Below are 19,858 nucleotides of genomic sequence, written 5' to 3'. Positions count from 1 at the left end.
CAATTCAACTGTCCACCAATATTTCTTCCTTACTACAACACCTACATGTTTCTGGAACACCTCCAGGGGCAATGACTCAGTCACTTCCCTCAGCAATACCTGCACACTCAGGAGCAGGAACACCTAGATTAGGTCACACAGGAATGCATCCAAATGGGTTTTGAATGTCTCTAGAGAAGGAGACCCCACAACCTTTCTTGGCAGCATGTTCCAGTTAACTTTACTGTGAAGTTTTTTCTAGTATTTATGCAGTACCTCCTGTGTTCCAACTTGCACCCACTGACCCTTGTCCTATCATAGGATGTCACTGAGAAGAGCCTTGCTCCACCCTCCTGACACTCACCCTTTACATATTTATAAATATTAATGAGGCCATCTCTCAGTCTCTTCCAAGCTAAAGAGACCCAGCTCTCTCAGCCTTTCCTTGTAAGGGAGATGCTCTGCTCCCTTCATCATCTTGGTGGCTTTGCACTGTACTCTCTCAAGCAGTTCCCTCCTCTTCCTGAACTGAGGGGCCCAGAACTGGACACAATATTTCAGGTGCAGTCTCACCAGGGCAGAGTAGAGGGGGAGGAGAACCTCTCTTGACCTACTAACCACAGCCCTTCTAATACACCCCAGGATGCCATTGGCCTTCTTGGCCACAAGGGCACAGTACTGGCTGATGGTCACCCTGCTGTCCACCAGGTCCCTTTCCCCTACGTTGCTCTCCAACAGATAAGTATCCAAACTACACTGGTACCTGGGGTTGTTCTTGCCCAGATGCAAGACTCTACACTTGCCCTTGTTCTATTTCATTAAATTTCTCCCAACCCAACTCTCCAGCCTGTCTAGGTCTTGCTGGATGGCAGTACAGCCTTGGTCAGCACTTGGTCTTGTTGACCTTCATCCCATTGGCCTCAGCTCAGCAATCAGCCTGTCCAGATCCCTCTGTAGGGCCTTTCTACCTCCAGGCAGATTGACACCTCCTGCCAACATGGTGTCATCTGCAAACTAACTGAGAGTGCACTCATTGATCTCATCCAGATCCTCAGTAAAGATATTAAACAGGGCCAGCTCCAATACCAACCCATTGTTTTGTTTTGTTTTTTTTTTCACCTAAATAAATTTCCACCCAAAAGACTTTTCTTCCTCAACAGGCAAAGGGATCATGCACGTTCTTAGCAAGTCTCTGAGGTTCACAGTTTGATGGCAGAAATGTGAACACAGGGCTGGGGAAGTAAATCATCCCCCACTAACATATGAGCCTTTTATTTTTCCTGGCTGCCTTGCTTGTCCCAGAGTCCCTGAGGAAAGGACTGGAGCCTGCGTATAATGAAAGCATCAACTATCAGCATCATTCTATGTGTGTAGATAACAAAATATGTTCACAGTTTGGAAAATGCCTTTATAATAGGAACATGCTTGCAATCCTCAAGGCAGGAGCTGTATCAAAGAACCTCTGAGTCATGCCCTGCTATTACTTATGGAAGTTCAGATTAGACAGCTTGGATTACTGAGGGTTCTTCACATCTCCAGCATGAAGGACCAGCACCTCCAAGATCTGAGCTTGGGCAAAGACTTCAGTATCTCAGGAAGGAATTTCAGAATTCCCATAGAGACACAGCACACAAATTCAGAAGGGACAGAAGGGACACAGGAGCACAACTCACTTTCAGAGCAGCTATTTGCCTAAGCTATGAAAACAGAAGCACTCTGGCTCGCAGCTGCATTGGCCATGTCAGACTAGGACAGTTCATAGCATTTTTGAGACGGTCAGTGTCGGGAGTTTCTTTGTTGCTGTCCTGTTTGTTGACAAAGCAGGGGAACAAAGTCCTTGGGCACACTGAGCCTTGTTACAACAGAAAACAGTCACCTTTCTCAATTACTCTTTTTTTTTTTTTTTTTTTTTTTTATGAGCTTGGCCTTATTTCTAGCTTTCCACCCACCCATTCATGTACTAGTATTTTACTTTTGTTTCATATATATAATTTTCCTTTTGCTTTGCAGCCCTACCTCTGCGCGCTCTCAGCATGTCCCTGCCGCTCATAATTCTCTTATTTATTCTTCCTACCATCTTCTCTACAACTCTGTTGGTTGTTTGCCAGGCTGAATATTTCAATTCAGCATGAGGCCATCCTGGTCATGCTAGATCCTTCCATAACATGTTTTGGTTTCATTTCTTATTTCTGTACACATCGGGCAAGAATGTTCAACGATGTTCCTAATGGAGCCACATCCTTCCTCATCACTGTCTTCAATGCACCACTAGCACAGCACCCACCGCAATCTTGACACCCCCATTTGGAGCAAGAAGGGACATTAATTTAATGATTTTGCAAGCTCCTCTTTTTCTTTTTCTTTTTCTTTTTCTTTTTCTTTTTCTTTTTCTTTTTCTTTTTCTTTTTCTTTTTCTTTTTCTTTTTCTTTTTCTTTTTCTTTTTTCTTCTTTTTCTTTTCTTTTTTTTTTTTTCCCAGTCATGTAAATGAGCTGATATTTAAGGCGGAGGTCATAGAGAAAAAATAAAATCATCTTGGTGCGTCTATACCACATGAAACAAATCTTCTCAACGTGCAGGACCACCCACTGGTTGCTTGGGGATGGGCACGTCAAACACGGACAAGGCAAGGGTGCACAGGAAGGTTGTGGTTTTGCCTCTTGTGCACTTTCCCCCTGGAACAGCTTCTCCTTTCACATCAAGCACAGGAGCGGCTGTGGCAATGGAGCAGAGGGTCATTGCTTGGAACAGCTACACCAAAAGCCAAGTGGCCAAGGGGCAGAGTGAAGTTAGGGCTGGGAAAAGCAGGGAAAGCCTAGGCAGAGAAGGAGAATAAAGGAAGAGGGTTTTGTTGTGAAATGCTGTACTCCGCCCACTGCCCAGTTCTCTCTGTCCCTCCAGTGGCGGTGGGACCGGCACTATTCCCCAGCCTTGCTGGTCTAGCAGGTGTTCCTCAGCTCCAGCCATGGATGTGGGGTGACATGGGGCTGCAGTTGCACATCCAGTCCTCACCAGATTTCTATGGGGAAGAAACAGCCCACATGGAGTCAAAGAGTGTGAAGGTCCTCGCTCGCTGATGGTAGTGCTTGGGTAGTGATGCTTTTGCGCCTTGCTGAATTCACAGGGATCATAATGCAATGCGTGCTCTTCCCAGCAGATTTCACAGGGCTCTTCTTGGATAAGAGACTGGAGCAAGGCTGGTCAGGTTAGTTTTCTGGGATTCAATTTCTTGAGGGGACAGCACATCTATGAGGTCTCAGTGTTTAAAAGGGGGCTGATAACCACAAAAGGAGACAAGATTATGGGAAGTAGGAATGGCTTTTAAATTAATGAGGGGAGTGAGATGAGGTTTTAGGAAAGGGATTAGATGAATGTGAGAGTGCAGCCTGGCACGGGCTGCCCAGAGAAATTGTGGTTTTCTCCTATCGGCTCGAGGTGTTGAAGTTTGGGTGGGGTGTGATATGTGTTCGTTATGGGATATGCGATATGCTTATGCTATATGCTTATTGTGATTTTGCGTATGCGATATGCGATATGTCAATAATGCAATATGTGATAAGTGATTGTAATATGGTGGGGAGCAAACCAGCCTGGCAGGGCTGTTGGACTAAAATGGGCTTTTACATCCTTTCCAACGCAGCCATATGTGATATGTAGGGATCGTAGACTGTATGATCCAGTGACCCTCTGTTTCTATGACGCTATGATTTGGGGCAGGAAGGAGTATCTTATGTTGGTTTTGGAGGCAGGAGAGATGTCTTTATGTGACTCTAGCCCTGCAGACTGTACTCCCAAAGCTGAGCATCATCTCTCTGCCTCTTCACACATGATTTTGCTATAGAATTAGAGTCTTGGGACTTAGTAGTGTTACAAGAGCAAAGGGAAATAAGCCCAGTTTTCCTCCTGAGTCTGTCCCATAGACACTCACAGTTGGTCTTCTATCCTGCCAGACCTTGGTTTATTCAGGGCTGTGTTCAGCCAATTGATGGTATAACAAAATTTAGGGGGCTCAACTGAACTCTGTTCTCCTGAGCACGGATGGGCAAAAGCAAATGTTGTAGCACAGCCTTTGTTGTGGGAATGGTTGAGAAAAGACCAAGGGCTTTGTTCAAGTTGCCACATCGTGGAGCAGAAGTGGGTTATTTGGTCTGGGCTCCATTTAGGTGCTTTTTCAGCTCTCCCCTCTTCTTCAGATTGTGTTTGGAGGAAATGAAACTCGGGATGTACTTTCTCTGCCAGTACAGGCTTAATTTCCTAACTGATTGTTACTAAGCCAGCTTGTATCACTTCCTCATGACAGAAAAGAATACTATAACTTGGGTTTTCTTCAATTCATGAGCCGTGAAAACATTCCTTCTATCTGGAAATCCTTCTTCTGGAAGTTTCAGAATGGTGACTGCCTGTTCCAGAGTCAGCATCTCCTGGATTGTTGGAGTCATCTGGGCTGGGATTGCCTAGGGTAGCCATGAAATCTCATCCCCTGCCCAAGGCAATGTAAGAAAGATACCAAGCTGTGAGGTTGATTTATTACTTCTTATGAGAGGGTAGTTTTTAGTAAAAATGTGGAAAGAGAGCAAAATGCCCATGTGCATGGGGAATGGAGAGCTTGTAGTCTGGGAAGTGAGTGCCTGCAGTGCATCCATTTCAGTCTCATCATCAAAATTATTTTTAGTAGTGTTTCTGCAAAAACTTTTCCCCTGCCTTTATAAATAAATGAGCTGTGCTACTCCAGGCTTCATGCAAAGGAACAGCTTGTCCTTTTCAGGAAGCCTAGAGCTCCCTGTTTCCGGTTTGTGCCTGAGAATGATGCAGGGATTTGATTTCTATGCTGCTGCTTCTTCCTTTTGGCCTCTGCAACCTCCCATGTGTTGTATCTGACTCTCTGCCTACTGATTTGGGGAAATACTTGCACTTTCCTGACTTACTGTTGGGTCTTCCTTCAGGGTTCTAACTCAGGCATGTGATAGAAACCCAGTAGATAAAAGCAAAGAGTGGAGAGTGAAGTGCCCCTGGAGAAGGTGGGTCCCAATTTGGGTGGACAGTGTTTCCCACTGTTCTGTGCAGTAGAAGAAAGACAACAGGTGTTTAGCTGCTCAGATTTAAGTAGTTTTGTAGGATTGGTTACCTGGCTGAGGGAAGATGCAAACTCCATGTCCCAACGCAGCCTATGACTCAGCATTGGGAACAACAAAACTGTCTTTCGAAATCATTATCCGTGGTCAAAAATCTCTTTACAGAATGCAATCACATTCCTCTTCAGCATTTATTTTTATGCTGACCGTTAGGCTTTCTGCATTAGTCACTTCCAGTTAATATATTGCTCCACTTTTTTACTGCTCATGCTAAGCGTGCATAAGGAACTGGAGGCAATGTTCTACTGCAGGTCTTGCAGAGTGAGGAAATCTTCCCATGAATAAGAATTATTCCACTTCTCCAAATTATGTGTGTAGCTGTTATACAACCATTTATCTACACCTTTGGTGTGGGATCCATACTGACGTTAAGTATATTCAGGCATTTTGATACACAGATGGCACTCAGCAGCCTACAAACACTCAGGGCTGTTAGCGCTGCCTCAGGGAGCCCTGGGCATGTACAGTAATAGAATCACAGATTACAGTCATAGATTATCCTTATTTGGAAGGAATTCACTCCTCACTCAGTACTGGTCAACCTAAGAGTTAAATCATATATCGAAGATTGCTCTCCAAATGCTACTTGTGCTCCCTCATCTCAGGGCTGTGATCACTGCTCTGGAGCTTGTTCTCAGCCCACCTCTCTCTAGTGCAGAACCTTTTCCTAACACCCAGTCTCATTATACCCTAATGTAGTTCCATGCCTTCTCATGGGTTCTGTTGATATCACCAAAGTTATCAGCACCTGTCCCTCATAAGAAATCCGCAGGCCACCATGCTTCCCTTCAGTCTTCTCTTCTCTGGGCTGAACAAACCAAATGGCTTCAGCTGGTCCTCATACGTCTTGACCTCTGCACCCTTTAATGTCTTTGTTGCCTTCCTTTGGAAACTCTCTAGTAATGTGAGAGATCACAGAATCACAGTATCAAAGCATCACAGAATGGTTTGTGTTGGAAGGGACCTTTAAGATCATCTAGTTCCGACACCCCCTGCTATAGTCAGGGATATCTCTCACTAGCCCAGGTTGCTCGCAGCCCCATGCAGCCTGACCTTGAATGCTTCTAGCAAGGGAGTATCCATAACCTCTCTGGGCAACCTGTTTCAGTGTCTCACCACTCTCATAGTAAATAATTTCTTCCTAATATTTAGTCCAGTTCACCTCTCAACGCTTCTCTTGATGCAGCCCAGGATAAGGTTGGCTTTCTGGGATCCAAAAGCACGTTGCTGGTTCATGCTGATACTTTCAACAACTGACACCCCCAAATCCTCCTCTTCAGGGTTGCTCTGAAACAATTCTCCACTCAACCTGTATCTGTGCTTGGGATTACTCCAACCTGGGAGCAGGATGGGACTCAGCTGCCTATGAACAGATACACAGGACCATCTTAGGTTTCTTTGGCCATGTAGAATCAGAATATTCTGAGTTGGAAAGGACCTGCAAGGACCTGAATTCTATCTCTATACAGGACAACCCAAGTTAAATTATGTATCTTAGAGTGTTGTCCAACACTCTTAGATCCATGATCACTTCCCTCAGGCAACCATGAGGTCTTTCTTCAGACTCCTCTAAGCTGAAGATAAGTGTAGTTTCTCTGAAACCTCCTCTGATGCCTCCAGGGGGGCAGGAGGCATCTCAAATAAATGAGCAGCTGAGCCCCATTCATCCTAGGATGACACCTCCAGACTTCTTTTCCCTCTTGGTTTTGCAGGTGCAGTGTCCTCACAGTCGGTGGAACTCCGCCTGGTCAGTGACTTTGGCCGCTGTGCTGGGCGAGTGGAGGTGCTTTACAATGGGATATGGGGGACAGTGTGTGGTGACAACTGGGATGCCCTTGATGGCCAGGTTGTTTGTCGGCAGCTAAGCTGTGGAACGGTGCTGTCAGTCTCAGGAGCTGCTCGACATGGAGAAGGAGCAGGACCAATCTGGTTGGATGATGTAAACTGCACTGGGACAGAAGCTGCCCTTTCTGAATGCCGGGCCAGCCCATGGGGACAACACAATTGTGGCCACATGGAGGATGCCAGTGTGGAGTGCTCAGGTAGACTCAACCAGCCTGTTGTACGGGACCTCCATGCTTGTTCCCCTTCCTACTGTACCTCACTGTACACAAGTGACCCACAATCATTCCTCTTGGGTTGTCTACAGAATCTCACGTCTCCAAGATGGGTCGGATCCAGCTGCTCGATGGCCCCAGCCGTTGTGCAGGAAGAGTGGAGGTGCTCCATGACCAAAGATGGGGCACCATCTGTGATGATGGCTGGGATCTCGCTGATGCTAATGTGGTGTGCCGACAACTGGGCTGTGGAACAGCAGTGCTGGCCACGAAAGCGGCTCACTATGGGAGAGGACAAGATACCATCTGGTTGGATGAGGTGAACTGCACTGGAAGGGAGGAATCCATCTTTGACTGCAAGGCAAGTGCGTGGGGAGTCAACAACTGCTACCATGGAGAGGATGCTGGAGTGCTATGTTCAGGTAACTATCACTCAGACCTAAAGGCTAAATGATGGCATACAGAATATTTCAGAGTTCTGTAAGGGATCTTGTAAGTGCTCAACAACACTGAGCATTGAGCAGAATGCTCATTACAGTGTCCCTTTGTGGTGTTGCATGCAGGAAAGTTACCATGGAAAGTCTTCTCCTACCTCTGCTGCCTCTCACTATTGCTGAGCTGCAAGATAAGTGAGCTGTCTGGGGTTCCCCAGGTTCAAATGGGCATTTGCAGTCACATGCATAAATTATCAAGCACCTACACATATTTGTCTTGAGGACAACTAACCTGCAAAGCATTCTGCAAGTGTTCATAGAACTTTAGAATGGTTTGGGCTGGAAAGGACCTGCAAACATCATCTAGTCCAACATCTCTGTCATGGACAGGGAGAATTTTCAGGTTGTTTGGAGTCCTGTCTAACCCAACTTTGAACACTTGGAGTGACAGTGTATACACATAATCACTGGGCAGCCTGTTCCTCTGTCACACCTTCCTCATAGCGAAGAATTTCTTGCTTACAACTAATCTAAGTCTGCCCTGTTTTGGTTTAAAGCCATTACCCCTTTTACTCTTATAACACACCCTGGTAAATAGTATTATTCCCTCTTTCTTACAAGCCATCCTTTAATATTGAACGGCCATGACTGTCTCAACCATCTTCTGCGCATAAAAGGTTTTAAAGAAGTTTCTGATACAAGCTCACCATGCACAGAGGATGCACAGCTCCATCAAACAGAAGCAGCCATGTCTCTCTCTTTTCATTTACAGATTCAGGGATTCCTATTTCGATGGAGCTCCGCCTGGTCAACGGTTCAACTCGCTGCAATGGCAGAGTCGAGGTCTTTCACAACGACACTTGGGCAGCTTTGTGTGATGATGGCTGGGGGATGGCTGAGGCTCAAGTGGTGTGCAGGCAGCTGGGCTGTGGTGAAGCACTGTTCGCTCCTGTTGGGTCTCGTTTTGGGCAAGGATCTGGACAGATGTGGCCAGGCAACATAAACTGCACAGGCTCAGAAAGTGCCCTCTTTACATGCAGAACAAGACAATGGAACAAAAGCACATGTCATCCTTGGACATCAGCTGGTGTGGTGTGTGCAGGTAACTACCTTGGGAATGACATGGGAGGAGTGATGCTTGGTTCATCACCTTAATTCTCTGCCTTTGCAGCAGATAATGTGCCCTTTTTGTGGCTTCCATATTGTCAAGGGACATTTGCAGGTTGGTGATACTCTGGCTGTTCCCCTTGGCATGGCTGCAATGGGAAGTTTCAGCTTCCAGACTCTTGCCCCTCTGCCAGAAGGTGCTGGGGTCTCAGGCATCCTTTTCATGAGCCTAATGTCATAATCCTGATGCCATTAAATGAAATGATCAGCTCCAGTGACATGCTAATCTTTACATGCTGAGAAACCACTTGTGGATTGCAGGGTGCCAACTCTTCTCCCCTTTTTACTCTTTTGTTCATTGCAGAGGGTGAGCAGATCCGGCTAGTGAATTATAGGAACCGCTGTGCTGGCAGGGTTGAGATCTTACACAACAAGCGTTGGGGAACTGTGTGTGACAAGAACTGGGATTTGCTGGATGCCAATGTGGTATGCAGGCAGCTGGGCTGTGGAAGAGCACTGTCAGCCCCTGGACAGGCTCAGTTTGGCCAAGGGTCTGGAATCGTGTGGCTGGATGGGATGAATTGCACAGGGTCTGAGTACTCACTGTCTGCCTGCTTGGCCAAGCCATGGGGAATCAATACTTGTGACCACTGGGCAGATGCTGGTGTGGTGTGCTCAGGTGGGTGTTGCTTCTCCTGCATTTCACTTCTGAAACAAGTCAGGGGGCTTGGTGGAAGATGTGGGAACAGCTGGTCCATGCCTCATGCAAAGCTGAGCTGGGACCCAGCTTCAGCATCATTAGTCAATATGGTCTCCATAAACTTGTGCTGTAGCTGGTGAATGATTAGGGTCTCTTCCTCTCATGCCAAAGTGTTTATTTAGGAAGATGGGAGGAATTCCAGCAGGCAACCTTCCTTATTAACCCTTGAGACTGACCATGTCCAACAACAGTAAGAATAATACCAAGGAGGAAAGTCTGGTGCAAAGTTTTCATGGTGGGAGTGGGGCTGACAACTTACACAGTGCAAGCTGTGGGAGCAGTACTGTGTTGCACAGAGAAGCTCTTCTATTCTCCCCTCCTCCTTGCCTTTTAGTGACTGGAAGAAGAGCCAGAAGCTTATTTGTAAGCAGATAAACATGGAAGGAATTCTGTAGAAGGGATTTATGGAAGAAAATTTCCAGCATTTATAACACTCTTGGATATTTGCAGACTCGATCATCCCAGAGCCTGCTCATCTCCGACTGGTGAATGGCTCACATCGCTGTGCTGGCCGAGTTGAGGTGTTTCACGAGGAGATGTGGGGAGCTGTGTGTGACCGTGGCTGGGATAAAAAGGATGCTGAGGTTGTGTGCCGGCAGCTGGGCTGTGGGACAGCACTGTCGGCCTCAGGTGAAGCACACTTGGATGCTGGATCTCAGCGCGTGTGGTTGGAGAATGTGAGCTGCGAGGGAACAGAACTATCTCTTACAAAATGCAGAGCGAGCCCATGGGGAAAGAGCAGCTGCAGTCATGGAAAGCATGCTAGCGTTGTGTGCTCAGGTGGGTTTCAGTGAGTAGGACTGGGCTGGGATACACTAGCTATTCCAATATGGTCAGGTCCCCTTCCACCATTCCACTGGATGGAAGATGGCTACTGTTGGAAGCAGATAATCTTCAAGGTCCCTTTCAATTCAAGCCATTCTCCGATTCTCTGATTCTGTGATTTATCCAACTTTGTGCTGGAGCAAATATTCTCAGATCCTTAAACAAGTGCCTCCACAGTGCTGTGGATTCAGAGGCAATGTAACCACAACACTCTGCACAGCATTGCCAATGAGAATGAACATTCCTAATCTTTCTCCACAGAAACTGAATGGATGTAAAGTGTTTGACTGAGTTGTTTCTCTGCTTGCAGGCTCGGTTGTTTCCAGTTTTGCCCCAGTTCGACTGGTGGATGGCCCAGGTCGCTGTGCTGGGAGACTGGAAGTGTTTCACAATGGGCAATGGGGAACGGTGTGCGATGACAGCTGGGAGTTCGCAGATGCTGCAGTGGTTTGCCGGCAGCTGGACTGTGGGGTGGTGATATCAGCTCCACCAAGGGCTTTCTATGGGCAAGGACAGGAACTCATGTGGCTGGATGACGTCAACTGCACGGGGACAGAAGCTGCCCTCTCTGAATGCAACTTCAAAGGATGGGGTATCCACAACTGTTATCATCATGAAGTTGCCAGTGTGGTGTGCTCAGGTAACCAGTGTCCATCAGACAGCAGCAAGCATTCCCGAGGCTTGAATTGGTGATTCCATGTGATTGTAAGGGCCTATGATTCAAGAACAATTTGCAGCCAGTACGGAGACCTTTGAAATCAGTCCCTCATCATCCACCTTTGGATGGAGGACAGCACCTATACTCAGATAAAGCATAGGAAAATTAAATGGTTATAGTCCATTTGTACTGGAATCTCCACTCTGGAGTGCTTTTGATTGGTGCCATTTAGCACAATTCTGGCAGCTAGCATTATCCAGAGATGATTTTCATCTGTCAAATAGCCTAAACTATACTGGATTTTAGTCCAACCAAGCCCATTCTAAGCAAGTCTTGGGCACCAACATCTCCTTTTTTAATTTCTTTTTTCTTTCTTTCTTTCTTTTTTTTTTTCCTCATCTAATTGGCATCACATCTAAAAGTCTTCCCCATCTCTCACTGTCAGTGCATCCTTGACCCTCAAAGCTACTCACCCTCTTGTGCAGATGCATTTCAGGCAGCTCAAGGTTTCACAGAGCAGAAGGTATCCCCTTACATGTTTATTCTTTCTGATGTTGCAGGATCAGGCATTTCTGACCTCACAGATCTCCGCCTGGTGAATGGCTCTGATAAATGCTCAGGAAGGCTTGAAGTTTTTCATGACCAGCGCTGGGGAACCGTCTGTGCTGATGGCTGGGGCCTGGCTGAAGCTTATGTGGTTTGCAGGCAACTGGGCTGTGGGACAGCACACTCTGCCTCAAGCTCTTCCCAATTTGGAGAAGGACCTCGTCTGATCTGGGTTGATGCTGTGGAATGCACAGGGATGGAGCGAGCCCTCTTTGAATGCAAAGTCAAGCTCTGGGGAGCCCAGAGCTGCAAGTCCAAGGGATATGCGAGTGTCGTGTGCTCTGGGGCTGTAGGTCAGTGTTGGTGAGTCAGGTATCAGCCTTCTCCTTATGAGGTCATGCCACTTGTCCCTGTAAATTCACCATTTAACTTCTCCTTATCTTGTGTGAACCACTGCTTCTTTCTACAGACCCACCAGGGAGCACAAAATGTTTTTCTTTTAGAGGGCTTACAGAAGGGGAAGTCCTTGGAAATCCCAAACCTGGGATCCCCAGAAATCCTAAGCCTGTAAGACACAGCCTTTCTTCAAGTGACCATCATGAAATCATAGAATCATTTAGGTTGGAAAAGACCTCTAAGGTCATCAAGTCCAACCGTTAACCTAGCACTGCCAAGTCTACCACTAAACTCTGTTCCTGAGCATTACATTTACTCCATCTTTTAAATATCCCTGGGGATGGAGACTCAACTCCTTCCCTGGGCAGCCTGTTACAATGCTTCACAACCCTTTCAGTAGAGAAATTGTTTCTAATATCTAAATTCAACCTTTCTTGGTATAACTTAAAGTTATATCTCTTGTCTTATCACTTGTTGCCTGGGAGAAAACACAAGGAGTCCTGATGCTGCAGGGCTGTATGTCCAGGCAGCTACTCTGCTTGTTTTTCCAGTCACTATTCCTCAGCCATGCTACTCTACAGTCCCTGGAAAGTCCCTTCTTTTTGCCACACTATTCCTTGCATGTGCAATTACCTTCAGTAATTAACGTCTTTCTCCTCTTCTCCCAAGCAGCATGCTCACTCTTGGCAAAAATGAAGCAGAGAAGTGGTGCATGTATTGAGGGCAGGCAGAGGGCTGCTTTTGTGTAATACTTTTATCTGAGTGATTGGTGGCTTTCTGCATTGATGTTTGCCTTTGCACGAACTGCTGCAGTTTACCCTGGGTGAAGATATGGCCCTGTCTGGCAAACTGGGACAGAAACTGATGAAAGAGAGCACCATATCAGGCATGCAGGAAACGTCTGTGTTTCTATCAGGGTTATACTCTCAATAACACCCAGACTTTCTCATTGGTAGATTCAGGAACAGGACAGGGGAAGCCAGCTTGCACCTTGTACATGGACCCTCCATGAAGGGTGGTGGTGAATTAGCTGGAGCTACCAGTGAAGCAGACACTTTATGTAGCATAAGCAGATTGTTTCACTACAGTCCTCACTTGTCTGCTGTGATTGATGCTGACATTTCAGCATGCATGCTGAGGAGAAGATAAACATTATTTTCATGCTGCTAGGACTCTGTCTGCTGCTGGTGCATAAGGTGGTGTGGATGTAGCACTCCCAACCATCTCAGCACCTGTGTATCTACAGCCTAGAGACTCTAGATTTGATCTTTTCCCATAAAGCATGACTTCAGTCTCAATTACGTGGCAAGGACTTGGCCAGTATGTAAGGCATGGGCAAAACACTCTTGATCCAAAGATTATTCATGCATGCAAAATTACAAAGCAAGAATACTTGCAAGATCGCAGGATGGAGAGGTCCACCATGTTGCTGGCAACCAGAAAGGCAGGAATTAGTGGCCAGGATCTAATCTCACCCTGATTATGTTTTCAGACATAGACCTGCGGAGCCCAGAAGCCATACGACTGGTGAGTGGCCCACACCGCTGCTCTGGACGGGTGGAGGTGTTTCACAGTCAGCAGTGGGGGACAGTGTGCCATGATGACTGGGATCTGAAAGATGCCAATGTGGTGTGCCGGCAGCTGGACTGTGGAACAGCAGTGTCAGCTGTGAGGCTATCTTCATTTGGGCAAGGCTCTGGCCCCATCTGGCTAGAAGGAGTGAGATGTCTTGGGACGGAAGCTACCCTCACTGAATGCCCAGTCAAGCCTAGAGGACTCCATAGTTGCAGCCATTTGGAAGATGCTGGTGTTGTGTGCTCAGGTAATCATCATTGAGTGCTCTCTTTGCAGATGGATCAAGGCCATGATCCAAGCTGAGGGTTGGGAACAGTATGAGGGCAAGATGCCCAATAATTCTTGTGTCCAGGACTTCTCAGACTAAACCATGTCCACTTGTAGCTAGCTAATACTTGTCTTGGAAGAGAAACCTCAATAGATATATCACTGTGGTGGTCAGCAGCCAGGAAAGCACAAAGAACTAATAGAAAAATGTCCTTTGCCACTTCCTCTAGTGCAAGAAATAGGTAACCATTAAGTGAACCTAGGTCATGCAACTTATTGCATCAGCACCACATAGGCAGACTACACGGATGTTCATCCTTCTCCAGCTCATTAGAATCATAGAATCACAAGGTTGGAAAGGACCTACAAGATCATCTAGTCCAACCATCCTCCTGTTACAGTAGCTACAACAAATCACCAAACCATATCTCATAGCTCTTCATCCAGACACCTCTTGAACACTGCCAGGGACAGCGACTCCACCACCTCCCTAGGCAGCCATTCCAGTGCCTGATCACTTTCTGAGAGAAAAAGTTCTTTCTTATGTCTAGTCTAAACCTCTTCTGGTACAACTCACAGACATTTCCTTGGGTAAATGATGGGTAGATTTTATGGTATATGAGCATAACCTTTCTAATGCCTATTTCTGTGTGTTTTTCAGGCTCAAGGATTTCCAATATTTCCGCACTTCGGCTGGTGGATGGTTTGAGTGAGTGTGCCGGGAGAGTGGAGGTGAAATACAACAATGAGTGGGGGACAGTATGTGACGACTTCTGGGACATGAGTGATGCTGCGGTGGTGTGCCGGCAGCTGGGATGCGGGACTGCGCTGTCAGCCCCAGGATCGGCTCGGTTTGGGTGGGGATACAGCCGCATCTGGCTGGATGATGTAAGCTGCACAGGGGAGGAAAATGATATCTCACAGTGCGCAGCTAAGACTTGGGGTGTCCACAATTGCCATCACGGAGAAGATGCTGGTGTGGTGTGCTCAGGTGAGACTTGGGGTCGTCAGGAGGCAGGGCTTGTAAAAAAGATTGAGAAAGACATTTTACCAGGGCTCATAGTGATGGGGCAATGGTTCTAAACTAAAAGAGAATAGATTTAGGTGGAATAGAAGGAAGAAATTTTGTTATGTTGAGGGTGGTGAGGCACTGGAACAAGCTGCCCAGTGAAGTTGTGGATGCCCCATCATTGGAAATGTCCAGTTGGGTTGGATTCATTCTTAAACAAATTGCTCTAGAGAAAAATGTTCCTGCAGGGGACTAGATGATGTTTATGGGTCTCCTCTAAGCCAGAACAATCTCATGGCTCTCTCCAGAGGGAATGCTGTGCATGGGGCAGGCTTAGGAATACTCCATTTGCAGACTTCTCCTATTTGCATCTCCTGCTCTTGGAGCCCCCATGCAGCGTCTCTAAGCCAAACTTCATACCTGGCAAAATCTGGAGTTTACTCCTGTGATTAATCAGCAGTGTCTAGCCACGGAAAATCCTTTTGTCTTTAATGTTCTAATGCAGGTGCTAACCTGCTGCTTATGTGGGATGCATGTGGATGAGATGGGATGGGACTGAAAGGAGGTGTTCTGCAATGATGCATGCATGAATTTCCTTGGGGTGTCTGGAAATGCAGGAAACTTGAGCTCAGTTGATGTACGGCTGGTGAACGGTCCCAGCCGCTGCGCCGGGAGAGTGGAGGTCCTGCACAACGGGCAGTGGGGGACGGTGTGTGATGATGGCTGGGACCTGAACGATGCCAAGGTGGTGTGCAGGCAGTTGGGCTGCGGAACAGTGATGTCAGCTCCGGGCAGGGCTCACTTTGGGCAAGGCACTGGGTACATCTGGCTGGACGACGTGAGCTGCACTGGGATCGAGGATGCACTCCCACATTGCCAAGCCCGTCCATGGGGACAGAATAATTGCAATCACAGAGAAGATGCTGGTGTAGTCTGCTTAGGTAAGTCCTGCAACATGGGGCCAGCACTGTGTTCAAGGATCTTGGAGTTCATAGAAGGCTCTGCACTCTTGAAGGCAATGCAAAGGCTCTTTTGCCCCACTGCCAGGATTCACAGGACTGCTCCCTACAGGGACAGGACCTGCTCTGGATTTGAGCCAGCAGTGTGTGCTTGCAGCTCAGAAAGGCAGTTGTATCCTGGGCTGCATAACAAGAAATGTGGTCAGCACGGTGAGGGAGGGGATTGTTCCCCTCTACTATGCTTCTGTGAGACTCTACATACAGTGCTGCATCCAGGTCTGGAGTCCCCAGCACAATAAGTACATGGACCTGATAGAGTCTAGAGAAGATCATGAGGATGCTCAGAGGGTTGGTGCCTAGTCTACAACAACAGGCTGACAGAATTGAGGTTGTTTAGCCTGGAGAAACGCTCCACGGCAACCTCACTGCAGCCCACTAATACATAAAGGAGGCTTCTAAGAAGACAAAGAAAACTTATTTTCCAGAGCCTGCAGTGGCAGGACAAGTAGTAGTGGATTTAAACTAAGAGGGGAGATTTAGATGGGATATAAGGAAGACATTTTTCATGATGGGAGTAATGAGGCACTGGAACAGGTTGCCCAGAGAAGCTGTGGATGCCCTATCCCTGGAAGTGTTTAAAGACAGTTTGGATAAGGGCTTTGAGCAACTTGCTCTAGTGAGAAATGTTCCTGTTTATGTCAAGGATGTTGGATTAGGTGACGCTGAGGGTCCCTTCCAACCCCAAACATTCAGTGATTCTATGATTCCATAATCCTATGACTATGAATCATGGTTCTACAATTCTTATGGTTCTACGATTCTTATTGTTCTACGATTCTTATGGTTCTATGATTCTTATGGTTCTATGATTCTTATGGTTCTACAATTCTATGGTTCTAAGATTCTTATGGTTCTAAGACTCTTATGGTTCTATGATTCTATGATTCTTATGGTCCTATGATTCTTATGGTTCTACGATTCTTATGGTTCTACAATTCTTATTGTTATAAGATTCTTATGGTTCTATGATTCTTATGGTTCTATGATTCTATGGTTCTATGATTCTATGGTTCTATGGTTCTATGGTTCTATGGTTCTATGGCTCTATGACTCTATGGTTCTATGATTCTATGGTTCTATGGTTCTATGATTCTATGGTTCTACGATTCTATGGTTCTAAGATTCTTATGGTTCTATGATTCCATGATTCTTATGGTTCTATGATTCCATGGTTCTTATGGTTCTATGATTCCTATGGTTTTACAATTCTATGATACTTATGGTTCTGTGATACTATGATCCCATGATTCTACAGTTCTATTATCCAATAACCATCACTATGCCCAACATCATGACTAACTCCAAAACTGGGTTGTAATTAACCCCAAGCCCAACATCTTTGCCCCTAAAGGATGGATTAATCTTAAAGGATGGGACCTATTATTCCAGCAGAGCAGCACAGGATGCAGCCCAGAGATAGACAGTTGCCTGGACTCTTCTACTGCTGTGTACACCCATGTAGTGAGCTCCACAGCGAGTTTACTTTTCTCTACATGAAAAGACAAAGATAGGAATTGTGGAAGTAGGGACAGACATGAATATCTCCAGGGGCTTATCCCAGATTGTGTTTTCAGTGACAGACACCACAAAAACCAACTCCCTGCGGCTAATGAGTGGCCCCAACCGCTGCGCTGGGAGAGTGGAGGTGCTGCATGATGGGCAGTGGGGCACGGTGTGCGATGATGGCTGGAACCTCCAGGCTGCCACTGTAGTGTGTCGACAGCTGAACTGCGGCAGAGCTGAGTCAGCCCCCAGTGGTGCTCGCTTTGGGCAAGGCACTGGTCATATCTGGCTGGATGATGTGAACTGTGCTGGGACTGAGGATGCCCTTCATGAGTGCCGAGCCCGTCCATGGGGAATGAATAACTGCAACCACAGAGAAGATGCTGGCGTGGTCTGCTCAGGTCAGTTGAGTCCTGCAAAACAGGGTTCCACTGGGGTCAAGTTGGTGATGGGGCCTGTCCTGCATCTCTCTTCCTTCATGGTGATGCTGCAGCAGGCCGATCCTGGATCTGGGGGTTTTTTTTTGTTGTTTTTTTGGGTTTTTTTGAGGGGTTGAGAAAGGAGTGCAGGATTTTCCTGGAGGGTTTATCACCCCTATCACGTTTTCAGACTCACAATTAGAGATTAAAGCCAAAGTGCGGCTGGTGGATGGTCCACACCGCTGTGCCGGGAGGTTGGAGGTGTTTCAGAACGAGAGATGGGGGACTGTGTGTGGCAACGGCTGGGACATGAATGACGCCATAGTGGTGTGCCGGCAGCTGGGCTGTGGCATTGCTCTCTCGGCTCCTGTCCAGGCTCACTTCGGCCAAGGGTCAGATCCCATCTGGATGAACAGAGTGTCCTGCATCGGGACAGAAAGTTCCATTTCAGAATGCTTGTCGTCTCCATGGGGAATCCAACTGTGCACCCACATGGATGATGCTGGCGTGGAATGCTCAGGTGAGCTATGGATGCCACATTGTTGGAGACAGGTTGATACGCAACATGCCTAGGGAGGACTAGAGTAGGATGGTGCAAGAAAAGTACAGTTTCATGACAGTGAGAAGAGCTTTTTTTTCCATTCTTATACCCATAATAACGTAAATAATGTAAAGAGAATCTTAGAGTTATCTCCCTCTCTAAGTGGTCCTTGCATACCCTACAAGGCAGTAGGATCTCAAAGGGCACTGAATCATAGAATCATACATAATGATTGATGTTGGAAGACATCTCTGGACACTACCTTGTCCAATCTGACCACTCAAGTAGGTCCACTCAGAGTAGGTTGCCCATGTTCACGGGGCTTTTCATGGAATCATAGAATCATGGAATTGCTTGAGTTGGAAGGGATGTTATAGACCATCTAGTTCCAGCCCTCTACCATGGGTAGGGTTGCCACCCAATAATCAGGTTGCCCAGGGCCCCGTACAACCTGGCCTTGAACTCCTCAAGGGATGGAACATCCACAAACATTCTGGCCAACCTGTTCCAGAGCTCAGCCACCTGAATGATTCCAAAGGATCATCCTTTAAACATGAAGGTGTCTGCATGCTACAGACAGGTGGACACCTCACTCCTGCACATGCTGAGGCAGATCGTGGTCAAGCTCTCCCTTGGATGTCTTTCCCCACCTCACTAGTGCTGATGCATGGTCTCCCCACCACATTTTGCAGTGTTGTCAGATGACACATCTACTCTTCGCCTGGTGAATGGCCCTCATCGCTGTTCTGGTAGAGTTGAGGTGTTTCACAACCAGCAATGGGGAACTGTTTGCGATGATGGCTGGGACATGAGTGATGCCATGGTGGTGTGCAGACAGTTGGGCTGTGGGGAAGCGCTGTCAGCAACAACACGAGCTTCCTTTGGACAAGGGGTGGATCCCATCTGGCTGGATAGAGTTGCTTGCACTGGGAGAGAAAATGCTCTCATACAGTGCAGGGCCAGACCCTGGGGAGTCAACGTCTGCACACATGAAGAAGATGCTGGTGTTGTGTGCTCAGGTGATGCTTATACTCACAGATATGGGGCTCCTGAATAACATGGTTTGGATTTCCCTTACCCAAAAGCATGTTCTCATGACCCTCTGGTGAAGAACCTTTTCCTAGCACCCAACCTGACCCTCCCAATGCAGCTCCATGCCATTCCATAAGGTCCTGTCACTGTCACTAGAGAGCAGAGATCGGTGTCTGCCCCTGCTCTCCTTCCATGAGGAAGCTGCAGGCTGCCAGGAAGCCTCTCCTCTGTCTACTCTTGGCTGAACAAACCAAGGGAACTCATATGTTTTGCCCTCTAGACCTTTCACCAGCTTTCTTCCCCACCTGGGCACATATTTATTTTTATATTTGTTCTGATCTAACTTCAGTTTTTGTAGATAAATGTGTAGGAAGTTGGTATCCTTTTGTGCTTTGGGCTACACTGAGACTGTCTGAGACATGTAGGACCCTAGAGGAACAGTAAGGTACTGTCAAAGGAATTTATTTCCATCCCTACAGGGTACTGAGTCAGGAGGCTGAAGGTAGGCATCGGTGCATGTCACTGCAGGCATGCCAGGAGAGGGTGTGCCTACTTCCATGGCCAGGCATCTGCCCTAAGTTTACAGTCTGGTCACTATTC

General features: G+C 47.0%; 1 protein-coding gene across 7 annotated transcripts in view; it reads left to right on the top strand.

Moving 5' to 3' along the window:
* LOC107325871 (deleted in malignant brain tumors 1 protein-like) overlaps positions 1–19,858 on the top strand; it is a 37,358-nt gene that overhangs the window by 12,497 nt on the left and 5,003 nt on the right. For 2 of the 7 annotated variants that reach the window (XM_032441118.1, XM_032441115.1), the window contains exons 2-12: positions 6,823–7,152; positions 7,260–7,589; positions 8,374–8,703; positions 9,073–9,387; positions 9,919–10,248; positions 10,604–10,933; positions 11,512–11,850; positions 13,386–13,715; positions 14,397–14,444; positions 15,362–15,685; positions 17,338–17,667. In XM_032441118.1, the coding sequence (XP_032297009.1) occupies positions 6,823–7,152; positions 7,260–7,589; positions 8,374–8,703; positions 9,073–9,387; positions 9,919–10,248; positions 10,604–10,933; positions 11,512–11,850; positions 13,386–13,715; positions 14,397–14,444; positions 15,362–15,685; positions 17,338–17,667 (3,336 nt within the window). Of the gene's footprint in view, positions 1–6,822; positions 7,153–7,259; positions 7,590–8,373; positions 8,704–9,072; positions 9,388–9,918; positions 10,249–10,603; positions 10,934–11,511; positions 11,851–13,385; positions 13,716–14,396; positions 14,727–15,361; positions 15,686–17,337; positions 17,668–17,875; positions 18,206–18,918; positions 19,246–19,858 lie in introns of all 7 variants that reach the window. The other 5 variants (XM_032441113.1, XM_015887092.2, XM_032441114.1 and 2 more) reach the window with 5 other exon arrangements.

The sequence above is a fragment of the Coturnix japonica genome, linkage group LGE64 (assembly GCF_001577835.2).
Source record: "Coturnix japonica isolate 7356 linkage group LGE64, Coturnix japonica 2.1, whole genome shotgun sequence".
NCBI lineage: Eukaryota > Metazoa > Chordata > Aves > Galliformes > Phasianidae > Coturnix > Coturnix japonica.
Note: the sequence above shows the minus strand (reverse complement) of the source record. Positions and strands in the feature narration are given on the sequence as shown.